This window comes from Neopsephotus bourkii, unplaced genomic scaffold, assembly GCF_033783945.1.
Source record: "Neopsephotus bourkii isolate Nb327-2 ecotype Australia unplaced genomic scaffold, CSIRO-AGI_Nbou_v1 NB_196, whole genome shotgun sequence".
Lineage (NCBI taxonomy): Eukaryota > Metazoa > Chordata > Aves > Psittaciformes > Psittacidae > Neopsephotus > Neopsephotus bourkii.
Genome location: NW_026900709.1, coordinates 1517868 through 1539415, shown reverse-complemented (window position 1 = coordinate 1539415; position 21548 = coordinate 1517868). Strand labels below are relative to the sequence as shown.

General features: G+C 38.2%; 1 protein-coding gene across 3 annotated transcripts in view; it reads right to left on the bottom strand.

Moving 5' to 3' along the window:
• The window catches only part of MYO1B (myosin IB), a 115430-nt gene that overhangs the window by 28522 nt on the left and 65360 nt on the right, over positions 1-21548 (bottom strand). For all 3 annotated transcript variants that reach the window (XM_061376529.1, XM_061376538.1, XM_061376547.1), the window contains exons 8-16: positions 17597-17695; positions 17148-17251; positions 16250-16397; positions 15442-15560; positions 14572-14658; positions 14197-14262; positions 2570-2674; positions 1025-1087; positions 74-274 (exon numbers count right to left, since the gene is read on the bottom strand). In XM_061376529.1, the coding sequence (XP_061232513.1) occupies positions 74-274; positions 1025-1087; positions 2570-2674; positions 14197-14262; positions 14572-14658; positions 15442-15560; positions 16250-16397; positions 17148-17251; positions 17597-17695 (992 nt within the window). The remainder of the gene's footprint in view (positions 1-73; positions 275-1024; positions 1088-2569; positions 2675-14196; positions 14263-14571; positions 14659-15441; positions 15561-16249; positions 16398-17147; positions 17252-17596; positions 17696-21548) is intronic.

The window sequence follows — 21548 nt, the reverse complement described above, 5'->3', positions numbered from 1 at the left end:
ATCCTCCCCATTCTACCAAAGCCAGGTGTGCAGCACCCTTCACACACCACGTACTCCCTGCTTCATCAGGTACCTTTCCAGCGTAATGTTGGATCCTGAAGCAGCTGTGAGGCAAGGAAGTGTCATTGAGGAACCGGGAGCACTTGCTCATCCTGCTCTCAAAATGCTGGTGAGTGGCACAGACTTGGTTCAGCTTTTCTAAGAAGGTGTCATCGGTAACAGTTCCTGGTCTCAGGCATTCTTCATCTAGCATGGCCAGGATTCCAGTTTGGTTCTGAAGTTTCAAGACAAGAGCTTTAGTGTTTGTTTCCACCAACACATAAAAAGGATATAACTCTCTTCTGCTTGACTTCTGCTACCCAGTAAAATGTTCTTTAAGCCATCTCAAAGTTTGCCTCTTTTCCTCATCCCCAGGTTTTAGTATCTGAAGTTTTGAAAGTCTGCTTTCTGAGATCAGAAGCAGTCTTGAACTTCATCTTGGAATTTTGCATAACTTACTCAGACTCCAATTTAACTGGAAGTAGCCTGTTTATGGGTAAAACCATCCTACATTTCATGTTAATGGTTAAAAACCTGTTCTTTTCCAATTGTCAAGGAATTTTATCTTTCTTGCTTCGCTAAGGCCTTAAGAAGTCCTCTTATTAGATACAAGTACTTTCTGTACCTGAAGAACTCAGTAACAAGTCATTGAGTTTTCTAGTTTCCATATAAAAAGAAATGTTATTTATAATGCAGCATGTGATATCTGCTATTGAAAACAGAACTAAATGTAAACATTTAAGAATTGTTTGTGTTTGGTTTCTTTTTTTGTGTAGGTGCTGCTGAACATTTCTAACAAAGTAACATATGGCCTTGTAAAAAAAAAATTGGTAAAATAAACTTTTACCATACAAAATACGATGACTAATACAATCAGTGGCTTGGCTTACAAAATCAAAGTATGCGAAGATGCATACAGATTTTACAGCTAAATTCAATCTATGCACTGAAAAATTATTCAGGGAGATTCCTGAATATAACTTACATTTTCTATTAGGTCACAAATTATAGCATTGTTGAAATAGTCAATATGAGTCCATTCAATCCCCTATAAGAAAAAAAAAAAAGCAAATGTATGAACAGGAAAACAACCAAGGCAGCTTTTCCTCTAGACAACTACATTATATTCCAGTTAACTAAGATACTATTTTTAAATTTAATTCTATATGCTTACCAACATTTAATTTGTTAAGAAAGAAATGCAATCATGTACTACTACCACTATCTGTGCTAAATGACTGTCCTTGAGTGCCTGCCAAGCCCTCCCTCCATTCCTTTCCCCCACCCGTGTCAGCTTCCCATGCACTCCCATGGCACCCCGCCAGGCTCCTCCCGTGTCCGCCTGCCCAGTACTGCTCTTGCCCATGATCCCACTGGATATAAGGGAATAAGGAAGTAAACCCATTCCTCTGCAAGCATCCGAGAACAAAATTTCTAAGCTCTTAGTGGTTTGGTTTCTTCCTTTTTGTCTTTTTAATTAATGGGGGTAGGAGAGAGAGATAAATTCAGATGAGACCATATGAAAAATCCAGAATCTGGCTGTTGTCCAGATATTCCTATTTTTTTTCAAATATCAGCAATAAAACTTATCAAGGAGGTAACACTGGTGGGGCAAAGGACTGGAAAAACAAATATTAATTCCATTCTTAATTTGTATTCTGCAGTACTTCTTACAGTTTGGTTTTTTCAGGGCATTTTAAATATCATTCAAGAACCAAATGGCTGGAATGACATTTCAGGAGTTTCACCACTGGATGCAAACAAGAAGACAGACATTCCCAAACTTCCTCATCAACATCCTCAGGATTATGAGGCAGGAACATTATTTATATTTTAAAAATGTTTATACAGCAAAATGGTGTCATCCAGCTTGAGTAGGGACAGTGCATGCCAGTCTGCACAGCTGTGAGCTGGTATTTTGTCTGAGCTCTGTAGATCATGGGGAGTACTGCTAAAACCTATTAAAACTTCGATGTTTACTCACAGAGTAACATCAAACACCAGAGTCTGGGCTCCAAAGCACATCATAAACTTACCCAGAAAGCTGACACAGCTCCCTTCAAAACTCAGCTGAAGAAAAACCAGAACCAAAAATCTATTTGTAGTTTCTTTCATAGTGTGTGCTATTGTTTTACCCACCCATGCCCCTTTTGAAACAGGATTAGTTGTGGCCACTGTTGGGGTGTATCCCAGACACTACTGTGCAATCTAAAACACAGGCAGTAGGGTAGTGGCACTAATACAGAAAGTGGTATTAGTCTTCTAATAAACGAGCCCTTGCTCAGAACTACTAGTCACTGCCAATGAATGAGAGTTGGGTCTGGTTTTTACCTGGAGAACTCATTACATGAAACAAAACCAAACCCAACTCTTTTTTTGCTTAATGTAACTACCACACAGTCCGACATAAACATGCTCCATGCCAGAAAATGACTGTTCCCTAAGAAAAGGCTCCAGCACACATGCCTGTGTATCTTCACAGGAACAACAGGATGAGGAGGGGATAAGGAAAGATCCATTCAAGTATTACCTCTCGTATGTATTCCTCCTGCTCTTCTTTTAGGGTAAGTTCAATGAAGATCTGCTGCAACTTCTCATTACAGTAGTTGATAATGAATTGCTCAAAGCTGTTGTCCTGTCAGACAAAACATGTTTGCGTTTGCTGTTGCATAAACACCCTGGAACTCAGCTGGAGTAAGTTACTGCAAGTCAACAAGCTGCTTTATTAACTAATCCTGCCAGCTTTGTGATTATGATGGTTGGAGCAATATTTTATTGAGATTAGTTTGGAAATTTTAGACCAAATCCTTCCCTGAGGCCTTCTGCATTGGGAGGGACAAAAATTCCGTAGGCTATATTCATGATGCCTCTGTATTAACATTTTTGGGACAGGTCATAAAAGCGCCTGTGGTGTCAGGGAACAAACAACAGAAGTTTTGCCTGCACTAATCTGTCCCCATATGTAAAATGTCATCTCCTGTGGGTTCTGATGAACAAAACTATGACAGTAGCATTAGCTCTTTTCCAGTTAGTTGCCAATATTTCACTACAGATCTGCAGCCCAAGCTGCTATTCTGGTTGCAGCTGTGCCTGGGTTAAGAGACTATTGGCTCCACAGGTCAACCCACCTCCTTCTTGCCAACAGACTGCTCATGTAATTTCCCCCTGAAATGAGGGAAATTCAAAGAACTTTATCAACCAAAAATCCTCTAAAAGGCTAATTCTGATTAAACGGGGTTAGGGAGCAAGCATGAGTGTGACTCTTTGCAGAAACCAAAGACCACTGGTAAAGCCCTCGCTCACTCAAGTCAACTGGTGTTTTACTGATGACATCACCAGGGCCAAGATTGCAGTGTAAAAGCTGTGGTTTACCACTTCATCTCCATTATCTTAAACGAGTGCAGTTTGGAGGCCAGGTGCCCATTCTGCAGACTGGTTTAAAATGGCCCTTTCAAAGAAATGGGGAACAGCAGCTTCATTAGACTTTCCCAGTACTTGTGTCAGTCATTAGCATAAGAATTCCATACATGTATATACAGAAATAACTGCAACCAAGAGTAAATTTGGGTATCAGCTTCTGGTCTTCTCTTCTTGGCTTTGGAGTTGTGGGGTTCTTTCTCCTCTGCCACTCCTTTTTTTTTGTTTTCTTTTCTAATTACTAGTCATGAAGAACATTTTGGTTATTCAGGAAGGTTGAAAATTTGCAGAATAGACCACTAAGCCTTTATACACTATTAAATAAAGTCTGCTATACATTACCTGTGAAGATCAAATTATGGTGGTAGAATTTTTATGATTAAGGGCAAATGCAATCATTTGAATGTTTAAATTAAGGATATGGTTGCTAATTGAGATTAAGAACACGCAAGCAGATTAGAAAATATTGTAGCACAGATTACTTTTATCATTTGAGTTTTAGGTAAAGCAAAATCATAGCTGATCACCAAACTTTCTCAGCCACATCAAACTGCCCCTCACACCAACTGCAGTTATCAATCAAAGATTGCAAAACTTGCATAGCTCTAGATAAGACAGTTAAAATTTGGCATGCAGCAAAATCAGCACTGCAAACAAGTCATACTTACTGCATTCTGTTGCAAAAAGAAATTACACAAACTGCAGTCAGTACTTATACTTCCATAACAACACAAAATATATCTGTTAGCATTTATTTAGTGTACTAAGTAGATCAGTCTTTTCATCAGAATCATGTTTGTACATCACTGAAAGTACTACAAAAATGTTATGTATTACTTCTTGTAGATGAGTGTATCTTTAGGTACTACCCAAAGATTATCAAATAAATCAACGGACTGAGGCACATCAGAGTGTGACACAGAACAGCATTCTTGCACTGTCACATCTCTAAACCACCACGTGTCTTGTCTCAAAAAGCCATATATATATATATATATATATATATATGATCTTTGGCAGACAATACCAGTAAAGGGTGAGGAGAACGGGGAAGGAAAGAGAGAGTACTGAAGGAAGGATGAATAAAAGCTTGATACATTCGGATAAGGCCGTCACTTTAGATATACTGAGTTTGAAGAAAGAGGACCCCAACTGACACATCACCTTGACAAAGAGGAAGGGTAAAACACACTCTGTATCCTCCTGCCAGGCACATGCATCCAACACAGAAAGACTGTTTCTCCGAAAGAACATGTTATTTTGATCACAAGCACTACAGGACTTTTCACTCACATATTATACACAGCATTCATCTTCAAAAGAGGATGGAAACTGAACTGCAAATCCAGCTAAACCATGTCACTAAAAGGTCATTAACAATATATTAAAGTAATTGCTAGATGCTTTCCTGATTTGCTATGTATCTGTGATATTTATGGCTCACCAAAGAAAGGCAAACCAAAATCCACAGACTTCTTCAGAAAACACCCACTTTAATCGATGAAATTCTATTTGATATTGCCAAGCCACTGAAAATTGCTGTTCCAGGAAAAGAGTCATTGAAGAGCAGTAGCAATTTTGTTCTTTATGTATGATACAGAGCAAAAGGCTAACAGCTAATTTACAGCAACCAAATTGAGGAAGAAAGTTTGGAATTACAGAAATCCTCAAAACACTTTGAACATACAAGAAGACATTTGGTAAATTAAATATACTTCAGAAAGAGGCATTTCCTTTTACAGGTTTTAAGAAACACTGTATGAAAAAACAATTAGAGTGTTTATCTCAGGGCAAATCTGAGTAAGGCAACAGAGCCTGTGAATTTATTCTCTCTTACTGTATATCTGTAATTTTTAATTATGTGAAGGCTTCACAAAGCATAGACCAATTCTCGCAAATGAACTGTCCCCCAGTTTTTTAATGAAGGCTCCTTGAAATTGCTATGATAGAACCAGAATGGATCTAAAGGACTTCTGACATGGTTTTTTAGAAGGCAATAAAGAATGATTATTATCAGTGATAACACATCACTAAACCCATTCAGGAGAAATGAACTGGTAGGATCCAGCCACCAGAGGCTGTTTGTTCCTTATGCTGACAATTTGCATTAAGCAACAGAAAGGGTTTTAACCAACATAGAAAGACCCACAATTTCAGGAAGAGTTCATAAATTCAAATATTCTTAGGAAATTTTAGGGGAAAAAAATAATTTAAGAGCATTATTTCTCAAAGTGTCAGCTTCTCTTCCAGGCTGTAATTCTGCTACTTTAATGTCGAGAGCATCACTTCAACCCATGCATTTTGATAGCAGAATTTCAAACTATCCCTTTGAAATCACTGCAGAATACAAATTGTAACCTTTGGGAAAGAAAAGCACCACTCAGTCTCTCAAATTAAATTAAAAGTGCTGGGAAACATAATGTCACCTGAGATAAGCTTAAAGTCACGTCAAATTTACAGATACAGAGAAAAACAACCACCCTCAGCTTATCCCCTCAATCTTTTATAAGGTGCAACAATACATTTAGACAAGTAGAAAAATTCACTGACAAAAATCAAAGCCTACTTCACCATGTTTTTCACTTCACAGATAAGGGTGTCTTGCTCATACAACTGTATACTTTATCAGCCTTCAAACTATCAGGCATCAGGGTGGCGTTTCATGAATAGCAAGTTTGTGAACTCTAAAAAGTTCTGCTTCAGGTAAAAATATAGTTTCATATACAAGCAGATCATGATGTTGTATTTGCTCAGTTTGTTCAGAGTCAACCATGAAAGATGAAAAGTTCTTCTTTTGAACCACTGCTCTTATGTAAGTTACAAATAGGTACTTGCAAGTCTAAGGAAAATATTTCTTGTTCCTTAATATTTTACTTAATTTCTTCACAGGAAGTTTCTAGTCATGCATATCATGGAATCATCTGAAAAAACATGTATAGATGTTCCTGACCTTAAAAACTGTTATACCAGTAAAATACCAAAAACATTGTCTCCATATGTTGATGATGAATGTAATTGCTTTAACTAGATTTAGAACACAAAATATCTAATCCAGGATATTTTCATATGAAAACCAGCTACCTCTTATCCTTCTCTCCCCACAGAGAATTCAAATTCACCCATAAGTAACAAGATTCCAGCAACTTCCAGAGACACTGAGGCAACTAAGATGATACCTACTTAAAACTGAAAGCTGGGTACTTTTCCATACTAGTAGGAGGTAGGAATAAATTCTTATCTTCCCCCTTGCCTAATAAAGCCCTAGTTTAAATATACAATTTTCTTATGTCTTCTCCACTGTCTTCCCCAAATCAAACATATAGTGTTGTCCAAATCTACACTCAGCTGTACCATCAGTATAAAACCTATACACGGTATTTCCTAATATTTCCTCTTCCTTAATAATCTTTCATGATACCAGTTCTTATTAAAAAAACTACATATTGCTTAGTCTACAACCACCAACAAAAAGGTGTTGGGCAACACCTTTTCAAGTAGCTTATATGAACACATGCAACAAAATAATATATGAGAAACATTTAAAGAAAAAACATAATTTAAAAGAAAATCTAAACATTTCAAGTGACAAGACTGTGGAATGAACAGAACCAATGTTATTAAAATGAACTTTTTGATCAATATGGAGGGGATAATGCATACAGAGACTGATGCTTTTGCTCTAACAAATATAGCCCCAGAAAGTAACTTATTTCAGCATCCATGCAGCTCCAGGACTTGGAATTCTCTGACCTTCTCCTGACATAGGCAGGTGATCCCAGGTAGTTCCATCAGCCCCCTAGACTACTACTGAGAGTAGCAGAGAAAAAGCCAGATGGCAAAAGTAGTGAGACCAACATACTTACTTCACTGAGATGAATGGTGGAATAAATGGTGAAACCAACCAGCAAATTTAATTTCTATCTAACTGTGGTGTCTGGGGATAGGGTTTTTTATGTATGACCACAGAAGCATGTGAGTTTATGAGGTGAAACTAAGAAATACAAATGCTAGAAAATGAAAAACCAGCAAGAAGGGGAAAGTGCATTTAAAGAAAATGAAAAAAGGCACATTTTTATCTTAGAAAAAACAAGCTACATGTTTCTCATGTGCTCAGTTCTAACATTTTTTTTCTAGTTTTCGCAAAGTCAGTGAAGATATGTTAACAATATTCATCCCGTGTTTCTGGTTTTATATACAAACATTTGAGAAATCAAATGTAACTGAAATATACCTCATGTGAAACAGAACAATGTCTGCGCTTTTGTATAAATATCTCTATAGGCTAAGAACCAGGGAAGCATATAATTTAACTATAAATATTCCACATACATGTAATCAAACTATGTTGCAGTGTGTCTAAAGGGAGCAAGAAAGACGTATGCTGAAGCTTCAGGGCTCATCCATTTTCCGTACTTGTGTACCAAACCAGCTTCAGTTCTTACTGGCACTGGTAGAGAACCAGGCACTCTGAAATCCATCTTGCTCTCAGCTGTGGTGTCCAGACATGCATGTTTAAACCAAATTTGGAGTTAAAAGGGGAAGCAACTATAGTGAGTCCAGTGCGCAAAACGTATGTGTGATCCATAGGGAAACCCAGGTACGATTATTTCAACAAACTCAACCTGATGAATTAGAGTCCTGAAACAACAGAAATTACAAGTAGGCAAGAGCCTACTACCTAATCACACCCATTTCTCTACTATGACAGAACAGATGCTATAGGGCAAAACATAATTTTCACAACCTGAAAGCAGATCATTTGTATCTATTGCTCCAGCATTTCAAACATTTCCTCTGTTAAAAACAGCCAGCCAATGGGATTTACTTCATAAACCTGTATTTTGTGAAATAATCCTCTCTAAATACTTAAATTATAATGTGTTTAATTAAATGGTGATTAACTTCTTGGGATGTAGCTCTGCTTCTAAGCATTCTAGCACTTAAGGAAATTATCACCTTAACTGTATTTTGAAATCTCAACAGCACCTAGGAGTCCATCCAAGGGTCCTTCTCTGTAAAGCCCTCTTCCTTCATAACACTTGGTAGCAGATGTAGTTGATCAATTAGAAATCAAAAATACATCTCTCTTTCATACTACACGGGCTTTGCCCTCTGCAATTAGACTGATTAGAGGGCCAGGTACACACATTTGAGTACTGCCCCTTGCCAGTATATAATATGTGGATGGGCATCAGAAAAGGGCTGAACAATTTCAAAGAGTAAGTCTGCTGTAAGATAGAGTGCCTAGAAAAGGAGGCTGGAAATTACAGTCTGGATATTAAGACAACTAGGAAAACAACCAATACCCATGGCTCAGCTAGAGCCAAAGTCAAGATACGAAGAGAGGGTCCCCAGAGCCTAAAAGAATGAAAAGAAACCCAAAAGCTCCAATTTTCTCCATATGCCCCGTTTTTCCTCTCTAACAAGTCTTCTTAGCAAATAACTAGAACCTTCTCCATTAAAATCATCCTTGGGGTGTGGGAAGGAAAGTTTCTGAACCAGCAGCAATCCCTTGGAGCTCAGAGCATGCTCTGCAGCTATGATTTCCTTTATGCAATGAACAGGATAAAAAAAGGCAAAGCAACTATTCAGCAACCGGACCAAGCTGCTGTATAGGTTTATAGTAAAAGTGGAAACATCTCCCCAATTTTTTAAAATGCCTTAAACATCTCAGAAAGTAATTTTCAATGTTTACCCCTTCCTCATTTGCTTACCTTCTTCTTAAAACAGAAAATTACCACAACTATGAATATGTCAATATAATGAAATTTCATTCTTCATATTTCTAACAGATTCCCTCAATAAGGATACTGGCATTTTATCAATGTCCAGATGACAGTTTAGGTAGTGCACGCAACATTACCAAGCTTCTTTCCATCACCACAAGGGACTTTTACACAGAAGAAATAAGCTAACTGCCATAAAATGTAAAGTATTGCCAAAGTGCATCACAAACTGTGAGGAACAGGCCCGGTTTTACTGCTGGGTGTCTTGTTTGGATCTTTTTGTTGGTGGTATTTTTATTTACTATTGGAGTTTATGCAGCATGTGGATGCTGCCATGTCTTTGCCTGTTCTTGTGTACATGGAGCAAAAGGAGTTGGTCAGACACTGGCCCCAGAAACAAGGTATTGAATCACCTCAGGTCAGCCCTCAGCAGATGTCTGAAGACCAAGTGGAAACAGACCCTTACTTTCTGCAGCCTTTATTTCTGCAGGTCTGTGCCCAGCACATCCCCGTTTCTCATCAGGCTAAAACACGTGGAACAAACTGCTCTGCCAAGGGATTGTGCAAAAAGCATTCACATTCTCAAACTGTCTTCTCAGGGCCTGTCAAATTTCAAGAATAAGCCTTGTTTGGCAGCCTCAACTTTCATAAAACTGCACTCCAAATCATTAGCTCTGTCATATGGACCAGCTACATAAGTGACACCTGAAATCTCAGAATAAAGCATTTAAGCCAAATAGCACAGACACATTTTTATCTCTAAAGGCTTGGCAGGATGAAATATTCACACTTTCTGCATGACATTCATCTTTATACACCCTCGCCCTCATCTACACAGTAAATGTACACAACAGAAAATTAAACGCCCAAACTGAACAGATTCTCTTCTCATCTCTGTGGAAACCTGCCAAGGCCCAGTCATCTGCCTTCCTCAGCCTTCTTTCTTTTTCACAAACCCCACCCCTTCCACATTTTGCAGAGATGTGGAAACCACTTCTGCCCCAAAATATAGAAACAAACATGGAATAATGCAGGAGCAGTCCTAAACCTACCCCAGGAAGTCTACAATCGAGCTGGTCCTGAAATTCCCCGTGCCACCACCAACCATCATCCCTGCCCATCTCAAATCACAGTCTAGACTGCAGGCTGACTACATATGCAGCTACTCAAGAATGCGGACAAACATCATTGTGGAGCAATTACTGTCAGGCTTCAACTATTGCTCAAGCTCCAGCAACGTCACAGAACCAACCCAGCCCTGCAGTCTGCATTTTCACACTAATCCTGGTCTCTAAATCCTTGCCCGGAGACAACTCACACAGACACCCAGAATTTCAGCATTTTGCTTTCAAAACACTCAGTCCCTGCACACAGCTTATCACAAAGGGCACAGCAGGGTTCAAAAATAAACACAGCTTTGCAGCACCTATTTTGTGGATTGTTTAGCCAAGCTTGCTGTTGACATCTGCAAACTCACAGAGGCTGAGGATTATCAATAGATTTAAATTCCCTAATCTGAATTTTTGGACGGCCATGTCCTTAAATCTGTTTTCTTGGATAGCTTTTGGGTTTGTCCTTGATAAAATACTAACAGAAATCAAATCCCAAAGAGTATACGCCAGCATTACCAACACTTCAGTAACTTTCCATTGTTAAATTTCAAGAAAGCTCTGGTTACTTTGTAAATTAACAATCTTAAATTACAGAAAAATGTTGAAATTACAGTGGACAGCAAATAAACTTTCAAAAACAGATTTAAAAAAAATCTCATTTATATAAGCTTCTATTTGCATTACTGAATGCAAACTTAACTAGAACAAGAGTGCTATTGTCATCAGAAGGTGAAGCGTTGGATTTTTCAGAATGGGAAATCTGGATCTCTTTACTCTTCTTACAGGAGGAATTGTATGATGAGCTAAGGAGTCATCCTGAAGAGATATAAGGCCCAAGAAATAGTCTCTGCCCTGAATTAGGAATCAAAACAAGTCCCTCAAAAATCTGTAGCAAACTAATGTTTTTGCAGTGGAAGCAGACTATAATATATTACAGTAACTTTCAAGTGAGAATCTCAGGACAAAACAGGTAAATTAGAATATCATTGGTTTATTCTTATTTGTGGTTGTCCATCAGATATTCACTATCATCTTTATTAAATTAGAATATCATCAGTTTATTCTTACCCTGATGGGCAAGTGCAGCACTAAAGGAAAAATAGAATAAACACAGATCTTGCTACTTACTTCAATGGCATTAAGCTTCATGTGTAAATATTTTGCATGTATATAAAAAAACTTCCTAATACCCCTTGTGTAGTGTGTAGTAGTTCTGTCTCCAAGGTATAAGAACACTCTAGGTAAAGCCCATGCACTAATGATAAACCTACCTGCTTCCTTAGTACAAACATGATTAAAGTAGACTTTTTTATCTTCAGCCTATCAAATACCTTACAAGTTTTAAATGCACAACTTCACAGATAAAGTCTTCCAAATACATTTTTGACAAAAAACATTCTTTGTAGAAATGATGTTAGTTCTAACCTTCAGAACAGACACGGAAGTCAGTATCTGACTTAAGAATTAGGTTCAGAAGGGAACTGCATATTTTTAGTCAAAGGTGTTAAGTAATCTGCAATTAAATGGATATAGTTACTGCCATTAGCTACACCTCAGCTAACATTTCAGATGTTTAGCCATCATGTTTACAAATGTACCACACACTAAACGGCTCCAATTACCAATATACTTTTTACGCTGTACATCCTAAGACATTATTAAATTTTCCTTGAGTTACAGTATTGTACACTGTTAAAATTTACTTTGTTTATTGTTTTATTATAATTAACTTTAAACACTATATTTTCCATGAAGTGGTTATTTAAATTCTCAACAATAATTGTTTTTTGTAAGCATTTTCTGAAGATCTTTAATAATTTTTGTGAGATTCAATCGTTTGTTACAAAACTTGACGTAAAAATATGTGGTAAGCATCCTCTTCTCTTGCTTGACCTTACTCCATGACATTCTTTCAAGCAACTGTTTATCACAGAATTCTTTTACTCAATTTAAGGATTATGACATTACATCATGTTTTGTTCAAACTAGAGCTGCATAGAAAATTAATTGTTTTGCCTCAAAATAATATCTCTGCTTTTGATTTAATTGAAAATAAGTCAACAGTTTCTGATTATAAAATTAACCTGTCTGGAAACACAAGGATAACTAAGTGGGTAGTATAGGAAATACAGCTGATTCAGGATTTGCTAATGGGCAATTTGTCTATCATTCATCTTTTGAATTACAGTACTGCTATGCAGTCCCAATACTAATACTGTAGGAGTGACCTCTAGAAAACTAAACCAATCAATCTTCTTTTTCAAACATGCTTAAATTAAATTATGGTATCGTACGAGTCACTTATGCTTCTGGCATACTACTTGACTCCCATTTTCAATGTTCTGATATAACTCCATTTTTCCGTGTCGCTGAACCAAGCTGCTTGGCTAGTGCTCTTGCCTCATGAGCACCTCCTATACGAATGTATTGATGAATTTGATCCTCGAATCACAAGGCAAAACTTTCCCACCTTTCCCAGCAGAAAAAAACATGCAAGAGAGGAGTGAAGAGTGAACAGCACTACCTGTATTATTTTAAAGCTTTTGAGTTCATACAAATTAGGGAAGCTGCATTGTAATTCAGTATGAAAGTGAAGAGAGCCTTGTTTTTTTCATTTTTCTCCTGCAGAACTACATCTCCTGTACTCACCTACTTACTCATGACCTTCTAAGATGTTGAAGTCCAACAAAACAAGAAAATTACATACGAGAGACAACCTCTGTCTCTAGAACACTACCCCATAAACACAATTACTCATTTGGCTTGTGTGTTAGTGCAAGCTTCTGTCTCCCACCTCAGCCTACATATTTATGCTTAATCAAACATAAAAGAAAGAGCTAGTGAAAACAGAGTTCTGCCTGAAGATGTCAGCAGTACCAGCCCCAGTGTCCAGCTTTCTAAAGGTATGGCAAGGACCAGCTCCAAAGAGATCTGGCACCGAGATCTCCATTTAGACACCTGACCACTGGCAATATATTTTCATAAATACCTATTCTGTTTAATGCAAACAATATAACCTAGCTTAATAAACCCTTGAAGCAAGTAACAGCTTTGTTTTTCCTCTTCATGGAAGCATTTTGATTTGTACATACTTCGACATCATGCTTCTGAAATAAAACTTACAGCACCCTCCCATGTACAATTACTCTTTTTATAGATTATTCCCATCTTCCACATAGTTTAAACATACTCCCTGGATTTTCAAAGAAGGATGTAGGGAAGTGGGTAAGGATTCTGTGTTTTCTACTGATTTTTATCCTCAGTTGAGTTTCTAGTTTAAACACTATACAGATTCCCACCAAGATTTCATAGATCTCTTAGAAAACCCTGTCAGAGTAAGCTTTATGAAAACACTCTCTCCCTAGTGTTCCCTAACCTAATTAAAAACTCCTCGTTGATTTTTTGTTTCAAAATAGCACCAGTCTAAAAATACTATCATAAACAAACAGCAGTGAGCCACAGATCGTTAGTTAGGACTTGGTACAGAATACTTAACGAAGGGAATCAAGATGAAAAGGAATATAATTCAATCTTTGATTTTGACAGGGGAAAAAATGTATCATTGTTGTGTTTTTTAAAGAATACAAAGCTTGTTCAAAGACATCCACAAAATGCCTCAAGGCAGAAATGACACTACAGTTTCTCTTATGCTCAGAATGTATATCACTGTATTTAGTTTACCCATCATAAGTATTTATTTACCTATGGTGTAAAAACACAAGTTTGGCTTTCAGAACTTTCTGTTTCAATTACCAGACATGCTAAGACAACTCTCTTTGGCTTACTTTTCTAAGTCAGGAAAGACACACTTGATTCAAAATTACATGTATTCTGATTCATGATCATGATTAAACTTTAATAACAGCTCTCACATTAAATGTTTACCATTATAAAGGTCTTACCTCAAAAATTTCAAAGCCATAGATGTCCAGCACCCCCATTACCTTCTTTCTCACTTTTGTTTGCGCCTTAAAAAGATAATAATTAAACATTGAGTCAGTCATCTGTACATTTCATACCTGGGAATCAAGAAAAGTAATGTATCTCATGAGTAGGCTGTCAAAGTCTGTAAACTAAAATGTTAAGTATGGTGTCCCAACATATACATGGCATGAATTATTTTATTAGCTTAAAAACAGAGCATACAGCAATTTGTTGAGCTGTGATATAGTTATTCACCTGTACCATGTCTAACAGTGTACAACTAGGAAACAGAATTCTACCAACCACTTTAAAGGGTTTCTATTGATTTTTTTACAGGCACAAAACAATGATACCTTAATGCTTTCATTGATTCTGGTAACAAGCCAAGAGAACAGTCGACTGTATAGATTCTTAGCCAGAGCATCACGGGCGTAGTAAGCCTAAACAGAAGAAAGAAGAAAAATGTTATAAATGCTGGGCTAATCCCAACATTTTTGTTATTGACATATCTTAAAGGTGCTATGAACCTTTAAGTGGAATGGCTCAGGAAGCAGTGCCTCTGTCCAATCAGGCAACAAAGCCAGTCCAGCGGTGTCAGGACACTTTGGCATTGTTAGCCTGGTGATGTACCCCTCTGCCTTCCGGGCCACAGGCTGGCTGCTGTGGAACTGCAGCTACAATGAGGGCATTTCAGCTCCCTTTCTGCTCACCCAGATATCCTCTAAAATCTCACATCCCCCATCCTAATCTTAGGCAAAGGGAGTTGAGCAGCTGCAGACAGGGAAACAACATTCCTGCTAGCCTGAGCTGATGAGACACAGGTGGCAATCACACAACATTACAGAAAGATAAGTCCACACTGGCAGCAGCAGTTTTTCAGCAACCCGGGGGCATATAACTCACATGAAATTACACCAGTTGCTCTAAATGAAAACAGTCTGCCATAACACTTTCAACATGCCTTTGTGCGGAACTGTTTCATCTTTTCATTCTCTGCAACCTTTTCCTATCCCTCATCTTTTTGAGGTAACCCACAAGCAAAACATCCAGTACACCTGAACACTTAGAAACTGCTGAAGAAAAAACATGCTTATGTTGATTATACATCCTATTCAGAACACCCTATTAGTTGTAGCTTTTATTTGGGCAGTCATGGTTTAGTCATGTAGAATAAATTGCCATTTTAAACAATTCTTTTCTTTTAATTCAGGTGTTCTTTTTACCTGAGCCACATTCAGTGTTGTTGAAACTTTCTCTTGCTTGGCTTCAACCGTCCGGAAGCTGAAAGCTCTTTCCAACACAGACTGGTCTATACCTGTCAACTCGCAGATTTCCTTGAGTTCTAACATGAAAAAGCAGAGTGTAAATATAATGAATCCTTTTGTATCATTGCTTTTCCTTCCACAAAACTACTGGCTTTTAAGTAGTTCAGTATTTTCCCAAATCAGGTTCTCTTCAAGAGAAATGTCCCCCACTTAACACTTCCTGCCGGCTACACAGTTGCCAAGCAAAGCTTCTTAAAAATATGCATATCACGAGAAAACAGAGTTATTAGTTTTGAAAGCACTTTCTATCTGGTTATTTTTGTGAAGCTAAATACCTGATTTTCTGTCAGTAACTGCTTTTCATGAAGAAAAACTTCCAAATGAAAATAAATGAACTTTCAAAAGGGATCAACTGCAAAAAACATGACGAAATGAATCTGACGTTACAGGCAGAGATGCCCTACTATAAAAAACAAAAGGCCTTCACTGCAGAATAACCAAGCCCTGACAGAAATTCATAGCACCATCTAACATTTCAGAAAAAAGTGTTAAGAAAGTGGAAAAAAAAAGAAACTAATCATTTGTGGAATTTCAAACAGGACAATTGACATTGCACAGAATTCAACTCATATTTGCCTGTGGGTGAGTTCTGGAAACAATCTAATTTAATTCAGCTGTAAGGTACAGTACGTCTACAGAAATTACAAAATTAGTAATGGCTTCAGCCAAATTAGTGTTTTTCCTGCCATCACTAATCTCATCTTACCATTTTTATCTTTGATTTTACTCTCATCTAGTCCGTTCACACGAGATTCAGGCTTAAATTCAATATTTCCCAATTTCAGAACGGCTGCCACCACTTCAAAAACAGACTGCGTTTCATGATCCATAAAGCCAACTATCTGCATTGCATTCTGGAAAGGGGACAGATAAAACTATGAGATAAAAGAATCTACACAGACACACACATATATATAAAAAGGTTGAATAACAATGGATGTGAACGTCAATCCAGTCCTTTTCTAGTATTCCTCCAGTTTATGTGTTTCTAAAATGCAGTACTTCTTTTTTTAAAGCCACTTAATTAAGTTTGTAACCCAACCCAGTTTTCCACAGTCAAATGACCAGATACTGCTGTCTTCTTGGTTTACTCTGTTGCTCTAAAAGCCAGTCACTTTCAGAATCTCAATTTGCATAGACTGGGTAACAGGGTCCTGTATTATCCTTATCCCTGAGTACAATCAAGCAAAAAGCACCATGGTAAATCATCTTGAGAACCATCCCAGCCTGTTTTTCTTTTCACTTGGTCAGCATCACTGGGTTCGTGAAGCTCAGTCGCTGCCATCATAAGCAGCTACACAATGCAACCTTTTCCACAGTCTCACCAAGGGGCCTGGGCTGCTTTTTTATTCTCCTTTCTTTTTAATTTCTGGTCTTTTTTATATTTCCACTAGAATATATCAGAAACTTGGTTCTTTGCATTTTCTAGTTGTACCTAAGTTTCCCTGTACAAATATGCTATACTCTTGCATGAAAGGTGCTAGCACTCAGAGAAGGTGGCCCTCTCAGCCCAGCCCAAGAGGCCAGACCTAGGGCACAAGAACTCTTGTTCTTATTCATGTTGAGCCCTTTGGGGTTTACACCCAACCCCTGTTTCTTCTTACCCTAACAGTTCTGAAGTTTGCAGCATCATCCACACCATTCACTTTGGCAGAATCAAGGCCCAGGTAGTTGTATCTGCTGAAGTCCCGCTCCAGTTTAAGTTTGCCTAATAAATCAAATAAAAATAACATTAGTAACAGCATGCTTGTTAGCTCCTTTATCCCTGAATTAGTATTGTTAAGACTTGTTGTTACTAGTAGGTTTAAGTTTTCTTCAAAGATCTTTATTATAAGCCTTCTTAATAAGAATAGGCTTTCTTCTTTTCTTATAATACACTGCAAAGCCATTCCTGACTCAGATATCCAGCTAATACCAAACCATATATTTACTTCAGGTATTACTATTGCTGCTACCACCATATCACATTTCCCAAAAAAGATGATAGGTGTGGAACAGCACATTAAGTATGAAGAAAACCCACATCTGAAAATGGCACAGGGGCAACACTTACAGAGGAACTCTTCTGATGCACCAGAGAGTATCTGATAGAAAATGTGAAAGTTTCTTTCGCCTCTTGGCTGCTTAACAACACGAGACTTCTCCAGCAGATCTAAACAAGCAAACAAAATCTTACATGTCAGGGAAAGACTGATGGAGCAAAACTCTTTTATGTGAACATAATCCCCCATCGTTTTCTACTTCATTGCTTTATATCATCATCAGCAAATTAGAAGGTGATAAATGGTAGGCACAAACCTTATCAGAATGTATGACATCAGTATATATTTCTCAAATGAGTTATTTGAGCAAGCTGTAAACCCAGTATATTCACAAAAGCTGCAGTCTATGAGCTGCAAAGAAAACTCACGTCGGGGAGACAATCAATGTGGTGCTCAAAAGATGTCAACCAATTTACAGTACCATCACAAAATTAAGACTTGGTGAGAATAATTATATGGGTAAAGGTTTGAAAAGAACTGAAATGTCAACAGGCTAAGCACAGGGAAGATGGGGAAGCCAAATAAAGAATTTAAACTGAATGATCATGGAGCACTTTGTGATCCTCAGGTGCATCAGACTATGAAATAACTCTCAATGAGACTGACAGAAGCTCCATCATAAGACACTTCAAGCGAAATGGAAAAGCAGCACTTTGAAAAGCATCATTGCACTCATTGAGTAGTCTGACAAGATGACTTTGACCACCGCCATGAGTGATGGGCGCATTTCTAAACCTTACCCATAAGGGCAGGAATCTAGGCAGACAACAGAAGCAGCCTGACTTGTAACACCTTGCAAACACTTCATACACTCCATCATATTTACCATGGAGGTGACAATACAAAGCTGGGGACCACAGCCTTTACCACATGGAAAGGCTGTAGTTCCCAGTGCACTAGGGAAGGTGTGCAATAAGAGAACCTCGGACAGGTATCAGTGTTACTTACCGGTTTTTCCTTCTTTTCTAACTGGCAAACAAGAGCTCCATACCATTTTTCCAGATAGCAAACCCACAGTTCCCAGTACATAATTTCTCTTAAGCTACATATATCCAGTGACATGAAGACAGAGACATTTGGTGCCTCATTCCAAGTACACAACAAAGGAGTTTCCCCCTGCACCTATCACTACATAACCACCACAGCTGTCTGACTAGGGTTAAGCTCATGCTTATGAGCTATGCTCATGCAAGAAGAAAGCTCCAAAAGGGAAGTTAACACAGCCTGGATGTCAATCTACAGAAGAGCTCCCACAAAGTTGAGACATTCAACAATGGTAAAACACAGGGAACACCAATTCATTTAAGGACATGTGGGGTTGCTAAACTCTTCCCCTGCCTGGCTACTGTAATATCCAGTGAAACTGAGCCTGTTTAGTTTTAGCAATCTGGAAAGTTAGAGGCACTGATTGGTGCAGCCCCTTTGTGCTGCAACCCCCCCTCTATCCCTGCCATGGGATGCTGCTGGGGAGCAGGTACCTCTGTGTCGGGCTTCAGCCCCTGGGCTCCACTGGCTTTCTGACACACCACTGCTTAGCCCAAGGGGAGTGCCTGCCATGGGCAGAGCAGTGCAATAGAGTCCATTCACATTTTCTCTAGCTACAGGCAGAATGTTGTGCCTGTGTTGCCCACCTAATGTACTGTGTGACCCCATGAGAACTTTGGCCTTTTCTGAACAGAGATTTGTATTTTTATAACTCAATAACCCTGCAGTATTTTCCTTCCAAAGGTGTCCCTGTTTCAGCACCTGGAAGTTTTGCACATCCTGATGACAAAGCACACCCAAGACACACACAAACAAGTGGCTGCCACATTTGCCAGCAGCTCATCTTTACATTAGGCTGGGGCAGGTTACAGATTTCCACTTTTGCTTTTTCCATTTCATTGACATCTTTTCTTTCCTTAAACACAAGACTAACATCTGACTGTTGATGCTATGCTGGAAAAGCACAGACCAGAAGCTGTAGTTCTCACCAGCAGCCTGGTGTGCAGCCACTCTGCTTCTAACTTCACCTGCATTTGGTGCTCTCCTCTTTGAGCTGTGGTTCAAAATCAGTCATCCTATTTAGCCTAACCAGTTAGCTCATCTAACTATTGGATACCTGGTCCTCTCTAGATTTTAATGCATAACTGAAAGGGAGAGCCTGGTCCACAATCCACCCAAGTGTTAATAATTGGGCTGAGAAAGGCAAGGTGAGGGCCAAACAGTTCAGTCACACTGGCTGTGAAGGCTCTCCAGTGAAGTGTTGGAATGGACTGCAGCCAAATTTAATCTCAAAGAAACAAACAACTTCAGCTCCCGCAGTGGTTACACACAGTTCAGGAAACGGCTGTATTTCCAAAGTGTATTGAAGCAGTATGGCTTGGCTTATTTGGGTTTAAAATATTCTACATATAAATTTACTCCAACGCTGTCACAAAAGCTCAGCTACATATTGTAAGCCTTCTTCTAATTACATGCATGCCTTCAGCAGATTTAACAAATAGTTTCTTGAACATATGCCAAATTAGCTATGTTAGAAGGATAACTATCTTGGATTTTTCATCTTATTTATATACTCAAGAAGCAACAAGGTTAACCAATTAACAGTTGGCTTCCCAATGCCCCAACATTCCATATTCTGCCAGCCTTTGTAATTGAGGGAAAAAGCTCCAGAAAGCAGTTACTGATGGAAAATCAGGTATTTACCTTAACAGAGCAGTTGCTACCAATTCTTTCTAAAGCTATATTTATTCTCCTTTTTTCCCCCTTTTCTTTCTGTTCACATGCAGACTGAAACCAGACTGGTAGAAAAGACCCAGACCATCTGCCCTGCTCTTCAGAAATCTTCCCTTTGTTTGCCCTGATTAGCACTTCAATATATCAACCAAATATATTTCCCTTAAAGCAACTACTGCACGACCTGTAGCTTTTGTGTTAACTCTCACATGGTTACAAATTCTGCGGATTAAGCATCCCAGAGAAGACTTCTGCATGCATCCACTTGGCAATTCTGTTTACAGCAGCATGTGCAGGCAGATGGTGCTTATCTATATGAAAACCCACACAAGCAAAAAAGCCGAATCTCTATACATGTTACATTTTGTTATATAGTCTATATAAATTATACATAGTGACTATACGGATTTATCTGGAGAGAACATACAGAACAACATATGGTGTATTTATGGATTCCTTCCGCATTATCTAACAATACTTCTGCCTGAATGGAAACATTTAACATGTTGATTGTATTAAAGCAAGTGTAAAAATTAAATTACTTTGGAAGGTCCACCCTGGAAACACTTCTTAAATCATCTTGTTTGAATATCCATCCATTCAGATGACTCAAAATCCACCTACATTCCTCAGGTGCTGAAGATTATTTGTTATTCCCAGATAATACTGGCTTAAATGCGAGAGATCTGTGTGAGCATCCTGCTAAACCATTTAACTGAACTCAACATGATGAAATTAAATGCTAAACCAAGAAAAAACAACAGTACCTTGGTACATTCTGAATAATCCAGGAAAAGTTTTAGTCATAGTCTCTTTAGCTGGCCATGGCCAAGGACCTTTATAGCTCTTCAACCAAAGTTACAGAATATTTTGCTGAATTCTCTCTTCTGTTTTCCTACTTCGATTCTTCAGCTGCCTCCAAAAAAGCCACTAATGAAGAACAAAATCCAGTAGTGGTTTCTCAGGGGTATTTTCCCATTATTCCGATCAAGTTTATACTAATGTTCGCTTGAATGAAATGATCGGTAACTGTATCAAACAAAGGCTACCATTTGGGCAGTATGTGCAGTGAAAATACAATGACTACACAGTTTCAAGAGTGTTAAACCCTGATTACTCAGGTGACAAGTGATGTTTAAAAATGAGCTAATCAAAATGTTTAGTATTGTTTGAGTTTTTTAAACACTTTCTAATTTAGGCAAGGCAATTGCCTTAACACTGGCAACTGTGCTAGCAGGGAGACCA